General features: G+C 37.3%; 1 protein-coding gene and 1 non-coding gene across 3 annotated transcripts; both read right to left on the bottom strand.

Moving 5' to 3' along the window:
* Nucleotides 1-1,743: 1,743 nt before the first annotated feature.
* AGTR2 (angiotensin II receptor type 2) lies at nucleotides 1,744-5,040 on the bottom strand. Of its 2 annotated transcripts, XM_004379793.1 has the most exons (3): nucleotides 4,511-4,622; nucleotides 4,292-4,353; nucleotides 1,744-3,088 (listed from the first exon to the last, which is right to left on the bottom strand). In XM_004379793.1, exon 3 carries the CDS (start codon nucleotides 3,052-3,054, stop codon nucleotides 1,963-1,965), a length of 1,092 nt encoding a protein of 363 aa, XP_004379850.1. In that variant the 5' UTR covers nucleotides 3,055-3,088; nucleotides 4,292-4,353; nucleotides 4,511-4,622; the 3' UTR covers nucleotides 1,744-1,962. The 2 variants fall into 2 exon arrangements, with proteins under 2 accessions (XP_004379850.1, XP_004379851.1); XM_004379794.1 differs by lacking the exons at nucleotides 4,292-4,353; nucleotides 4,511-4,622 and adding an exon at nucleotides 5,027-5,040 and having other exon boundaries at nucleotides 1,963-3,055.
* Nucleotides 5,041-14,035: 8,995 nt separating this feature from the next.
* LOC111821171 (small nucleolar RNA SNORA27) lies at nucleotides 14,036-14,161 on the bottom strand. The gene has a single exon (XR_002824632.1). It is a non-coding gene; the product is annotated as a small nucleolar RNA SNORA27 (small nucleolar RNA).
* Nucleotides 14,162-14,992: the final 831 nt, after the last annotated feature.

Raw genomic sequence — 14,992 nt, 5'->3', positions numbered from 1 at the left:
ATGAGTCGGAGCTGACTCAACAGCAACTAACAACTCAACAATTAAGTGGCTCCTGAGCATTGTGCAGGTGAAGTGAACAAAAGAGAAAATTATGGAAAATAAAGGGGATCGAGCATAGGATCCAAGGGAAGGATAGCAAAGAGTATAAAGTATAAAGGCTGGTAAGAGTCAGATCTCCTAAGGCCTTGTAGACCATGATGACAAATATCAACTTTCCTTCCATAGGCAATGAAAAATTATGGCTAAAGAATCAAAGGAGTGAGACTAATTAGAAGAGTATGGCAAGAGGCGAGGTGAGGAGTGATGGGTGATGGGGTCGAAGCTAAGGAATATCAGTGAGGACTGTAAAGAGGATACAAGAAAAAGAGTCTCAAGTCTACACTTGTGGGCAGTTAAGATAAAAAATAAGCACAGGTGATCTTCCAATTAAAGATTTTATTTATATGAAACATTTCACAAAATTATTTAAAACATGGATTCATAGTTGGTTATATATTTAGCTACTTGTTTTATTGAAAATACTATGATAAACATGAAATTAGAACTTTCCCAGAAAGTTGTGTGAGAGGATTCTTCAATCTACAACCGTGGAACGTGGCAGAGATGCTGAGCCTCTGAACCTTTAGTTCTACCTCAGGGGTCAGCATTGGTCTAGAAAGGTTCTAGGTAACCTGATCTAAAATGGAGCAGGCATAGAATGAAATCTTTGACATCTAAAATTAAGATTCATACTCTAAGTAAACGGTAGGCAATTCAGTTAGTTTCAGCTACTCTTCTGCCTTAGGAATTCCAATATTGCTGAGAAAGACATCTATGGATCGGCAGCTGGTTTAAAACAGTTCCACAGAATCCTACAGACTTTGAAACAAACGTTATCCATAGGTATATGTTAAGACTACCCCATGGTTTGTATTTTCAAAGCCACATTGCACTACCTTGGCAGGCAGGTGACTTGCTTGACATCAAACTTGTCATTTGCTGGGTCTCAGTGGCCCTTCTGGATATCAAAATTCCATTCTGGCATAACCTTTTTCCATACTAGTTAATGGTTTGTTTGTTTTTTACAAATTAAAGAGCTCAAGAAACCACCAGATATTTCCTCTATGTACCAAAGCACCACATTCAAAAGGTCAAGGATGTAAAAAGTGATTTTTACATTTATAGCAGTACAGAGTGCTTATTTATTATCTTCAAAAATTATCAAAGAAAATAGAAACCTTCTAACAATAGTTAAAATGGATAAAACCTTTCTAGAAAGTATTTATTCAGAGTTTAAGAAACATTTAAATATTTTTTAATTGGAATTGTGTAAACTATACTTTTTACTTCAGCTAAAGTGCAAGATTAAATGTGATTTAATCTATGTTCCTAGCCCTACTCAATAGTAATTATACCTTAAATACAAACTATGGTTAAATGAAATGTAAAAGGAATATATTTTATAATTTATAAAAATGCAGAAGGCATACACCCAGAGACTGAATAATCCAGTACCGATCTATTGTAATATACTTAACTTAGAAGTGCTCATCTCTCTTAGCAGAATTTCCTGTAAATAATGCAATGAGTTAAAGGCTTGCCCTGATTCAAGAGGAAATTCAGATGAATATGGATATTAAAACACACTAAGAAACTCTAGCATGTGTCAACGAGAAATCAGAAACCCCAAGTCATCATTCCCAATTTGTTATTAATTATAACTTGAGATAAATCCCCAGTTACTCCTAGGTTATGGATATGGCCCACCATTGACAGTCTTGTACCCATATACCAGAAAAACAATGGGCAATTCCTGAAAGTCATTGGCGGAAAAATTGTCTAGTTGCATTTGGCTTACTGCTCCAGAAGAGTGAGAAAAGTTTAGGGGGAAAAAACCATTATTTAACTGGAACCATTAAAAGACAATTCAGGTGGACGTCAAACCAAATAACCATGTCGATAACACACATTCCACTCTTATGTTTAAGATACAAAGGTCTCCATTTCTCTAAGGGAACTGCTTTTTCGGCAAGACACACTCTCTCTCTTGCCTTGGAGCCAAGTAACTGGAACACTAAACACACGGCGGAGCTTCTGTTGGAACCGGTTTCCAACAAAACAATACAGGAAGGGATTAATGCAGCTGTTGGTGAATCCCAGGAGGATGGCAAAAGGAAGTGTCAGGTCAATGACTGCTATAACTTCACAGCTATTAATGACACCCATCCAGGCCAGAGCATCCAGGAAGGTCAGAACATGGAAGGGAAGCCAACAAATGACGAACGCCAGAACAACAGCAGCTGCCATCTTCAGGACTTGGTCACGGGTTATTCTATTCTTCCCATAGTTATTGGTCTTCAGTAAGTGTTTTCTGATTCCAAAATAGCATGTGGCTATGAATATTAAAGGGATAATGAAACCAAGTATATTTTTCATTAAAGCAATCCCAGCCGACCACTGAGCATAATTCTCAGGTGGGAAAGCCATAACGCAAGCATTCACTCCTAAGTATTCAATGGTTCTGACATCTCGGAAATAAAATGTTGGCAATGAGGACAGACAAGCCATACACCAAACAAGGGGAACTATATAAGATGCTTGCCAGGGATTTCTTCTTTGAGACAGAAAGGGGTAGATGACTGATTGGTACCTATCAACACTCATGCAGGTGATAAAAAAAATACTTGCAAACATGTTCAGGGTCAGAAAAGAACCAGAAACTTTGCACATCACAGGTCCAAAGAGCCAGTCATATCTGTAAGAATAATAGGTTGCCCAGAGAGGGAGAGTAGCCAAAAGGAGCAAGTCAGCCACAGCCAGGTTGAAGATGTAAATGCTGGAAACTTTTTTAGGACCCTTTTGACAACAAAACAGCGAAACCACAATAATATTGACAAAAAATCCAATCACAAAGATAATGTAGTAGAGAATAGGAACTGCCTCTAAATGCTTATCTGATTGTTTATGTGAGCAGTTAAAGGTAGACGCGTTGTTTCCAGAGTTGCTCATAAGTCTGAAGTGAAGACTGCTGGTCATGTTTTCGTTGACGGTGGTGAGAGTGTAATTGCCCTTCATACTGAAATGTCAGCAGCCCTAATCCTTACGACTTCTGTGGGAAAAAGAAAATGGGACCCTTAGAACACAGAAAGAGCCCAGGACATCATTGAGTCATGAACATTTTGACACTTTGTTGAAAGCCAAAAAAAAAAAAAAGTGGGCAATTATAGAAAACAGTATGAAACAGAACCATGCCTTGTGAAATAAGAGTGGATTTTGCCTCTTGAAGAGGAAAAAACAATTTTCTCAATGGTAGTAAAAAATAAGATGTTTTAGACTCAGGGAATGAAAATTCTGAACAAAACTACCCTTTGACCATCTGTTCTACCATATTTTCCACAGGTTTAAAGAAAATTAATATTTCAAAAAGCTATTCAGGGTAGGAAATGTGTCAAACAAATCAGAGGCTCAGAAATAAGAAATGTTAATATTTCAAAAAACACTTGAGCACATATATCAGGCTGTACACTTTCTAGAAACCACACTGCTGCCTGCTATTGTATAGAGAAATGATTTATTCAAGTAACAAATTATATAGAAATCATTACAGCCATGGAAAATATAAGTAACATAAGCTATGGAAAATGTAAGTGAGTGCACAAAAGACTGAATGAGAATATGCAAAAATGAACGTATTGAGGTAGGGAATCATAGTTGAGAGGAAGTTATAGAATACATGTATATTTCTTCTGGATTTTAACAGAGATTAGTTTTAGGTATATATTTAAGCTTAGTCTATTGAATGGAAAAATAACACACTTTCAATTCACTTAGTGAAAAACAATAATACGAAACAACCAAATCTGTTTTAGGGTCAAGTAGAAATAGTTTTGATTGCTCAATGAAATAAAAATTCAACATCAATGATTAATCATGATATAGTTTTATCATTTTCCCCTTGCTGTCTTTTCAGTTTTAACAGAACTCGACAGTCACATTGCTGTCAAATGTTATACTCAGTCTTCAGGTACTTGTGATATTGGCTGTTTTTTGGTTTTGTTTTTGATTTTTCTAGCAGCATTATTTTAAAACAGTGAAAAGAAAATTAACTGAAGGTAAACACATTAAGGAAAAGACTATTACTTAGATAGTTTCAAAATACATACAAACTCTCTCAATTAAAAATGCAATCACCAAAAAATCATCTAATAAACAGCACCAATATCATTTTTATCTATAGCTCATTCTTTCATAATCTCCTTGACTTAGCAGTTGACATGAAGGAATCTAAAATAAATAACATTTGAAGACTTACTGGTTGTTAGAGTTTAAAACTTAGTTATCATAAATCAGCTTGCCTGGTTCCTAAACGCACGCCTGGAAGAGAAATAGCAGTTAAATCACTCAGGATTTTTGCAAAATACTGTGTTAAAACACAGGAAAAAGGGAAAGTTCATCCATAAAAATATTTTCATTTAATGTATGTTCCACTTTCCCAGCTAGAGTACAGCATATATAAATGGTTCGGACTTACCTTAAGAATTCAGGCTGAAGAATGCTTTTAATTCTGTGCTTATTCGTTCCCTTAGACTCTGGAACGTAATAGCACCAGATCTCTGGTTTCCTTCTTATATGTTCGGTCTGTCCACTGGGAGCCTTCAACCTACATAATTCTAGGACTGACTTATGAACACTTGCCAGCTTTCCAGAGTTGTTTTTTCTTTTTTTTGGCTGCAAAGCATTAATCTAAAATTCTCACTGTCTCCAATCATAACAGCTCATTCAAATAAATCTCAAACAAAAAAATAAAGTTTCCACAAATGTGTTAGAGATTTTTGAAGTCAGTGGCTTGCCTTTAAAAGAAGAATGTAATTATTTGCAGAATTTTCTCTTTCTTTCTCTCTGATATTGGCATTATAAAATGAGCTAAGGAACGGAGACTAGGGAATTTATTCTAGTAGCAGGGTCTTTGCTCACCAACATCTTTTGCAACCTTCATTACGTTTTGAACGTTTTACTCTTGTTTATTAAAGAATGATGGTAACTTTACTTGAATTCTACAACTTCTAAAAATTCTTCCTTGCTTTAAGCAGTTTTTGTTGGCTTGATGCTGGAGGGGTGGTGATAGGAGGGAAATAATTTTCACATGTTGGAAAAGAGATATGAACACTTAGTGTCTCCTTCCATATGTCTCTGTCATATTTGTAGTTGAAATACCGAGTACACAACCTGAAGTAGGATTAGGCAGCTACGACAGCCCAGTTCACGGAGCCCTGGTGGTGCAGTGGTTAAAAGCTCAGTTGCTAACCAATAGGTCAGCAGTTCAAATCCACTAGCCACTCCTTGGAAACCCTGTGGGGTAGTTCTACTCTGTCCTATAGGGTTGCTATAGTCAGAATCGACTCGATAGCAGCAGGTTTTGGTTTACAGCCTAGGTCATTATTTTTTGGTTTTGTTACTGGTTTTTTTGTTTGAAGTGGGGGCAATCAACCTCACACAATCAGTCCAGGAGAAGCAAGAGTCACAAAAGGAAGAAAGATAGGAACAGGTAATGATACTGATAATACAAGCTAACACTTAGTAAATGCTCTGTGCCAAAAACTGTGCTTCACATTCAATTGTTGAATAGAGAGGCAATAAACCATAACGGTCAGTACATGGCTTCCAGGATCTAACTACCTGGCTTCGCAAGCCCAGTTCTACCACTTACTAATTTTGTGACTTTGGCCAAGTTACTTTACCTTTCCGTGTCTCAGTTTTCTCATCTGAAAAAACAGGGATGATGTTAATTACCGACGTCATGAGGTTATGAAAATTAAATGAGCTAATAGACTTAAAGTGCTTAAAACCATACCTGGAACGTGATAAGTGCTACATAAGAAAATTAATATTGTACCCATTTTACAGATTACAAAACTAAGGCTCCAAGAGTATAAATACATTTCTGAAGACACAGACAGCAAATTTGGATTTAAAATTAGGTAATCTAATATTAGAGACCACGCTCTTAACCTCTACATAGCACAGGAGGAAGCAGTAGCTGGTCCTTGATCTTCTTACCCTTTGGCTTGGCAAAAAGAACACATACGACATGTACAGAAAGTCACTGATGACCATTCATAAGCATTTACAAGAGCACTAAAGAAGATGAAAAAGAGCTTGATGGGTTGTTATGTTGGGAGAAATATTTTTCTTAATTTTATTCCCCAAATTGAGACCACAGGAAGGAGAAACGTGTGACTAGATCATTCACCAAAGTTTATACAGAAAATCAGAGAACCCAGGAAGCTTCCATGGGCAAAAGGATTCCAATTATTTCTAATGGATCATATTTTTCAGATAAGCAGTAAGAGTGCACCTATCCTGTGCAGGCTGCACAGAAGGAGGACAGGCTCAGAGGAAGCAGCCTGGGACCTCAGCAACTAGTTCAGCAACAGGAGAGCAATGAAGGAAAAGCAAGCGTAGGTGGCACAGGACAAAACTACAAAGGACGAGAGGCAAAGCAGATGGCTTTTGACATTTGTCTGTTTCTCCATGAGGATTGAAGTCAATCCTGTGGCACACAGACTAATGGGGCCAAGAGGAACAGGTCACCATTGCCTGAAAAATACAATAACATCCAAAGGTTTACTCGACATCATATTAGCCTTTCTTTTGGTAGACTGAGTTTGAGCATTGAGAAAATGCTACGAATACATGTATGTACTGTTTTACTAAATCTCAAAAGATTTGTTCCCTATGATCTGGGCAGATTCAGGTTGAAACTCTGTCTAAATGATGGAAAACTGATGTGTGGGAAACAAACACGCAGGCACATATGGTTATTGGCAGGAGAATTGAAATGGGGACTGGTTTTACTCTTTGTTTAAGCCTAGTTTCTCCCTCCATTTCAAATGTTTGTTTTTGCCACATAAAGGGGAATTTTCCAGGCCACAGTCTTCTGAATGGTCACAATAGGTCAGATTCCCACCCTGCTCTATTTCTAGCCCCCTCTCATGCCCCTTTGCAAAGAAACAACCAGGAGGTGAGCTATAAACTTTCAAGAATAAACTGCAGGCTCGCCTCCGGAAGACCTAGCCTTGAACACCCACAAGGAGCAGGGGACCTTGTCTAGAGCTTTTGTCCTTCATTTTAGTAAGTTCTGACGTAAATAAAGTTTAAAGAGTCACACATTTCCCAGAAGATTAAAAGAACATTTACTCTCTTCCTTCATAATTTTAAGAGTAAAAATTTTCACAATTCAAAGAAAAATTTTGTAACTGCAGGGAATTAAGAAAAAAGGAAAAATAGAGAGAGAATAACAATAATATTGACACCACTTGAAGCAAGAAATACAGCATATTATTGATTCAGCAAAGAACTCCCAGTTAAGCCAACAATGTAAATACACTTTAGAGTCAAATAAATGTCAGTCATGGGAAGTAGTACAACAAAAAATTCACTCTCCTGGGGGTAGGGGGCAATTTTTCAGCTGGAAGATTGACTTTAAAAGCCTCAGGTCATTTGAATAAATTATGCAGCTCTTCAGGACAAGTGCACTTGTGGTAGAAGGACTAAAAAAGAGTAAATCGCATTAAATTATTTCTTATACTGAATAACTATTCTTTATTGTGAGATTATTTAAAAGTAAAGTTCAAAGGACCAAGGTAAAAAAGATGCTCTTGAGAAGAATTTCTCCTCTGCTCGAAGGATACCAAAGCCAGAAACCAAACCTGTTGCCCACGAGTCGATCCCAACTCATGGCAACCTCACGTGTTACAGAGTAGAACTGCTCCACAGGGTTTACTTAGATGTACTCTTTACAGAAGCAAATTGCCAGGCCTTTCTTCCACATTACCTCTGGCTGGGTTCAAACAGCCAACCTTTAGGTTAGTAGTCAAGCGCAAACCGTTTGCAACACCCTGGGACCTTGTTATGGTACTGTAGGAGGTACGAACGAAGAGAGAAACATTGCATTGATGGAAAGATTTGTCTTTAGAATCAGTCAGACCTGGGTTTAAAATCTTCTCTGCCACTTACTAGTTATGTTTATACCAGTGAAGTGTTGTGAAGATTAAATGAGTTAATACATGTAAAATGCCAACTACAGTATCTGGTCCATAAAAACCAAATACCCAAACCCATTGCCATCAAGTCAATTCTGACTCATAGTGACCCTATGTGTTACAGAGTAGAATTGCTCCACAAGATTTTCTTAGATGTAATCTCTACAGAAGCAGATGGCCAGGCCTTTCTTCCATGGTGCCGCTGGGTGGGTTTGAACTGCCAACCTTTAGGTTAGTAGTGGAATATAAACAGCTTGTGTCACTTGAGGACCTTTAAAAGGATACAGGGTTCAGAAAAAACTTTACTTACCCCTCTCACGCACCCCCCCACCACACACACACAAAGACAAAGCTTTGAAGGCGAAAAGGGATCACACATGCAAAAAGCAACCACTCTATATACATGCTCTAGCTAAAGGGGTAAGAATTAGAGGTGGAGATTATGGAGTGATTGAATGTACATGAGGCTTTCTTGTTAATCTAAGTTTTTCAGAATAATTTTAACACACCCCACCCCATTGCTAGCTAACTCTCTGATTCCCTGTCCAGAACCAATAGCATGTCCACTTCTCCCAATCTCAACGTACACACACACACACACACACACACACACCACTCACACCCATACACCCACATACATTTGAATTCACCTACCTATAGAGAAGCCCTACTTTTAATTGCCACTAGACTTCTCTAAACCAAGGGTTCCCTGAAAAGAGGGTAGTGAAGAAGATTGTCCATTTTTTATTAGTCTTTGTTGATTTTTTTGTGTGTGTGCTCCTCTTTAGACTCCAATATAATGAGAACAGAAATGTCAGGGTGAGCACAAGTAGGCAAAAATAAATAAATAAATAAACAAGATCCTCCATTCAGAGCTAAAAACCAGATTGACCTTTTTGTAGATACTAGCCTAAAACTACAGTAAAATGACCAATTTGATTATTTGGATCAAATTAACTGTCTGCCTAGGCATCGCATAGAGAGTGACTGAGAGGACTATTAAATCAGTTAACAAGGTGAAATCCATATAGTGAGATGAATGAGTATCTGACTCAGTGCATTCCTGAGACCAGTTGCTTCCAGCTGAATCTGGTCCCAAGAACATAAGATGAAGGGTGAGGTCCAATTCCCCTTTGTCCCAAAGGCATCTGTTGGCCTGAGCATCTTGTTCAGACCAGGATCTTACAGAAGGCAGCTTAGTTCTACCAAACAGCCTCTCAAATGCTATGTAATCCAACTGTTAGTAAAGTAAAAAAGTGTAAGTTGTATATAATTTTCCTTTACATTCAAAATAGCAGGTAACTGATTTGGCATTTTTCTCCACTGATCTGATTCAATCAATTAGCTTGACAAAATTATCCAAAATGGCGAATGGATTAAATTGGCCAAACCAGCTGGTTGTCTTGGCAATATTTTAACACCACGGTTAGGTAATAGAGATGTTGTGGGGGAAATGTTGTCAGGTTGAATGTACATAAGGCAGTGAATCAATACCTTAGGCCTGAGGTCCAGAAACTGGACTTTCTCAAGATACCCAGGCTCTTAGTGATGGATTCATGCCAACCAAATTCTCACAAAACAGATGTAACACTACAAGTGCTAACGTATTATTTTACAAAGGGGATGTACTCCTTTCCAATGACCATAAGCTTGTGTTCCTCATCTGAAGCACCCACTCCATCTCCTTCCAAGTATCAAGAAACAAGAAATCAGGTTGTTAATCAGAAGATCGCTTGGTGACAGTACAATCATAACTATGAAAGCTGGTAACATTAGATCTGGGAAAGTTCATAGCAGAGATTATCATTCTAGAGAAGCCAGATTGATGAGTTCCCTAAGACATTCTAGCCATCAGTTTTGCCTTTCTGAACTGTGTTTTTCTGGTAGCTACTGCATTCTTTCTTTAGATGTTAGTATTACTGATGAATCTATAGTCAAGGCCAGGCTCCAGGCAACCTGGAAGTCATTCTAGCTCTGCTTTGATTAGTGAGACAAAATCTCAGAGTTGGAGATCGGCGGGAGCAACACCTCATCATTTGTGTCTATAATAGAGAGAGGGTATGGGGTAAAATATACTTTTCTTTGAAACTAGCTATCACTTCACAGGAAATAGAACAAATCGTCATTGGCTTTGGGTGAAAGGATCATTTGCTCCAACCTCTCCCTCAAGTGCCAAAAAGGAAAGAAAAACACTAAGGAGTTGTACAGCTTTGGACATACTTTGCTTTTGAAGTGGAAAATGGATTTGGAATTAGTAGATGGAGCAACATGAGAGGAAGTTGGGGGGTGTTGGGATGATTCCGGGGTTTTTACCTCAAGGAAATGAGAACAAGAGGCTTATCATCAGGAATTCTGAGACAATTAGAGCATTTAGATGTTTATTTTACAGATATTTGGCTCAGAGTTTTCAATAAGGACTTGTAAAATCTGTAACAGAGCACAGAATTTTTATTGTAAATAATTAGCAATGCACTCCCAAAGAAAACTGCTCATGTTCTGATATCTAGAAGTTGATAGCATTCCTTCTAATTATGTTATTGCAGTATTAACACTCCTGTTTTATAAGGGTCCTATTTTATATTGGTCATACAATTGTAATTATTCTCCTTTTCTATTTTTTAAATTGAGATATAATTCATATACCACAGAATTCACCCTTTTAAAATGTAGAATTTAGTGGTTATTAGTATATTTACAACGTTATGGAACCATTATCACTATATAATTCCAGAATATTTTCATTGTCCCTAAATGAAACCTCATACTCGTTAGCAGTCACTCCCTCTTTTACTGTAAGCTTAAAAATGAGCTGTAGCTTAGAAAACCCAAAGGGCATTATCTAGAGAAGAAAATAATAAATCAATACATAAATGAATGAACTTTAAAAGCAGCATTGCATTACTATTTTCATTGTAATTTAGTTATTTTCAATGGCATCAGTCTGTGGCCCCACAGATTGAAGTAAACTAAACATTCTCATTGGGTGAACATTTTGTACTATTAGCATAAGCCTACTTCCCCCTAACTGTATACATTTTTGTTGAGTTATGTGTACTAAACTCGCAGCCAGAAGGTTTCTTTGGTGTCAATGCAAAAAACAAATGTCATGTAAATAGCCTTTAGAGTTGATTTCATCTGAAGGACCCTAACCTTTTTGTGAAGAAAAGTCACTTCTCATTTCCCAAGATATGAAGTTCCCTAGGGCTTGTTAGGGAGGTGCTGACATTAAAGTATGTAAATAGAGTACTGCAAGGGGTATTGGGCGCTGTGCTGGACACGCGATACACATTTCAGGTATACACCCACTCCTCACTTATCAACATGATTAGGTTCCAAAGAGCAAGTCGTTATGCCAAAATCAGCATTATGCAAAAATGGGAGACGACCACATCAGATCACAAAATGAGGATGACTACATCATTACATAACTGCCAAATTGCATCATTGCATAATTGCCAAACCACTGAGAAGTATAGCCCGGTCAAGTTGACACCTAACCTTAACCATCACTGCCAGCATTACTCTTGCGTCGCATTCATTACTGCCAGATGTACATCGTTAATAAGCAAATTGGTCAGATGGTAGATTTTTTTTTACTATTTTTTTTTTACTATTGGCATAAATGTGAAAAGTTGGATAACAAGAAAGTCTATAAATGAGGAGTAGGTGCACTTTGCAGCAGTCTTGTGAGCCGGTTATCCCCATTTTATAAATGAGGAGTGTGGAGGAAACTAAAGCACAAAGTGGATAAATAACTTGCCCAAATTCAAACAGCTAGTAAATTAAAGAACTGAGGCTCAATCCCCAGCCATTATTTTTACTACACCATTCTGTTAAATATGAGGCACAAGATGAATTAATTTCTGAGATTCGAGGGATTTCTAACATTCTGGGAAACTCTGGGTAAAAGTCAATCAGAAAAATTGTTTTAAAATATTAGCAAGATATCTCAGAAAATGAGAATAATTGGTAAATATAAATATACTTTAGAGCAAATCTCACAAGTAAAATGCTGTTGTAAAAGGAAGATTTTTCCTTACTGACTCAAAGTTAAATGCCTGTAGCTAAGATGAAGTCAATGAGGTGGAAAGACCTTGAATTGAAGCAGTTTGGATCTTTGTTTATATAACTTAATTGACTTGTACAAATCTCTTTGGAGTACTGGGAAAGCTTTTTAATGAAACCTATAACAGTACAAATATATAAAATAAGAGAACAATGCATACAGAACTTGACCTACATTTTCAAAATAAGTTTTTTATCAGATTGTGAATTTCTAAATTTTTCTTTTTCCCTTGAAACATTGGTGAATACTCGGTTCCAGGTCCTACAGGCACACCTGTGTGAGACTTAAGATAAATAATACAGTCAAAGGGAAATGGGAGCTCCATTAAGTGTCCAGCTAGCTAGCCTAACACCTTCCCACTAGGCAAGACTGTGGAAATCTAGACAGATAGGACAGTAGGAGAGACAGGTGAGGAAGATCTAAGTTGTGTTAGAGTTGTCAAAAGGTACATATTTGAGACAGCTTTTTAAAGCATAGATGAGAAGGTTGGAGGGCGGGGAGTTTAAGTTAATGGGAGTGAAACAACTAGAACAGAAATAACGAGAATGTTGACACAATGTGAAGAATGTAACCAATGTCACTGATCATTGTGTCTAGAAACTATAGAATGAGAGCAAGTTTGGCTGTGACTATTTTCACCAAAAATTTAAATTAAATAAAATATTAATTTTTAAAAAGCACATCTTTGAGAATAATTGATTTGGGCCCGTAAGCTGACTATAGATGTGCCAAACTTGTTTGGAGGTTCAAGCATGGAAGGTAGAGGGGAGAAGTGATCCTCCTCTCTTTGGGAAGCATGCTCGGTTAGAGGAAGCACATGGAGAATGAAGGAATGAAAGGGATACCTCTTTCACCAGCCGATTGGGCCAAATACGGTCCGTACTTTAAAAGCTGTTTCACCATTTTAGAATGCCAGCCCTCTAGGTGCTAATGTAGAAGGCTGTTGGCATTATCCACATCATCTTAACAGCCTGAGTTTTGTTCAAGCATTCATTCTTTCAGCAAACATGTTCTGAAGGCCTGCCATGTACCAGGCCTTGGGCCAGGTGCTGGGAATACAGAGATAAATAAAACATGCCTCCTGTTCTCCAGGAGCTTATAGTCTCGTTTATTTCACAGAATAAACTTTTCATAACAATTTCTTTCTCTTTTTGACTTTGTGAATATGTAAAGGCCAAAATAAAGACTTAGGGGGTGTTCTTCAGATAAGGAGATGAATGAGGAGGAAAAAAATTGAAGTTTACCAGTCCTCTGGAGATTTTTCTGCTGGGAGAGGGGAATGAAAGCAAAATATTTCTGAAACTATGTAGGCTGGTGGATATTGTGGCTATTGGGAGGCTGTTCGTGGTAAAGTATTGTCATTATGTCACTGGCAAAGTTCTCTCTCTCTCTCTGTGTCTCTATCTTTCTCTGTCTGTCTCTGTCTCTCTCCTCCTTTCCTTCCCCTCCTCTTCCCCCTCCCTCTCTCTCCTCTTTCAGCAATCTATCTTTGTGTCTTGTCCTTGCTACTGTTTTTGTAACTTGTGTTGGACAGACTGAAATGACAAATGTATTTTTCTACATGTTCCATATTCAAAGTCATGGACATGTCACAGTCATCACTAGTGTCAAGGACCAGACAGTTCAAATGACTAGATAAACAACATATGGATCATGTGGACAGATCAAGGTTATAATGTGACTGATTGTCACGGAGGCTATCCTAGGAGGAACAGTATGGTTGTCCTACAGGTTTATTGTGGTGCAAATGGTTAACACACTGGGCTGCTAACTGAAAGGTTGGAGATCCCAGTCCACCCAGAGGTGCCCTGGAAGAAAGGCCTGGCGATCTACATCTGAAAAAGCAGCCATTGAAAACCCTATGGGGGAAAAAAAAACACTATGGAACACAGTTCTACTCTGATACACAAAACAAGACAAATGTAGTTGTTGTTGTTGTTGTTTTTTAATTTGTTTTCTCTGACAGGATCCAAGACAATCACCAAGTTTATCTGAGTTTTAAAAGGATATTTTCTTTGCTCTACTTGAATGACCAGTAAAGCATAAGTCGAATTGGACAATGCAGTTTTGCATTAGATACGTGCAACATAAATAAAATATTTTCTTGGGATCAAATGGTTCATTTCATGTTTACTCAAATGGAAAACAGGAAGAATAACAGTATCTCCTAACAGGATAGCTGTGAGGATTATATGAAATAATATACATGTAGAGTGCACAGAGCAGGCGCCATGTAAATGGCAACTCTTATTTATATAGTTTGTATTGTTGCTGCTGTTGTTCTTATTATGATGATGTTTAAAATTAATAATAATAACTATAATTATTATTAAATATCATCTTTATTATTAATTATCTAAAATTGTCCAAGCTGTTGTTCTGACCACATTCTTTGGATTCGAAACAAGGAAACGAATTGAAGTGTAGCCTAGTAAAGAATAAGTAAGAATTTAGAATGAAAAACACAGCTTTTTAACAGTTTAGCTCAAAAAGGAAAGATTGACGCCCTTGAGTATTGCGTTCTTTTAAAAAATTATCTGTATAAAACCGAATGGACGGCAGCTATTTTAAAGCATAGATGAGTAGGTTGTGGGGTGGGGAGTTTAAGTTAATGGGAGTGAAACAACTAGAACAGAAATAACGAGAATGTTGACACAATGTGAAGAATGTAACCAATGTCACTGATCATCCCTGTCTAGAAACTGTTGAATGGGAGCAGGTTTGGCTGTTTATATTTTCACCAAAAATTAAATAATATATTTTTTTAAAAGACACAGCTTTTGTAGACAATATGTAAATAAATGTCAAATCAAGTTAACTCTTCTTTTTTTATTATTGTACTTTAGATGAAGGTTTACAGAGCAAACTAGTTTCTCATTAAACAATATTGTTTTGTGACATTGGT

This window comes from Trichechus manatus, unplaced genomic scaffold (assembly GCF_000243295.1).
Source record: "Trichechus manatus latirostris isolate Lorelei unplaced genomic scaffold, TriManLat1.0 scaffold00068, whole genome shotgun sequence".
Classification (NCBI taxonomy): Eukaryota; Metazoa; Chordata; class Mammalia; order Sirenia; family Trichechidae; genus Trichechus; species Trichechus manatus.
The sequence above is the reverse complement of the archived record's forward strand: the minus strand, read 5'-3'. Positions and strand labels throughout refer to the sequence as shown.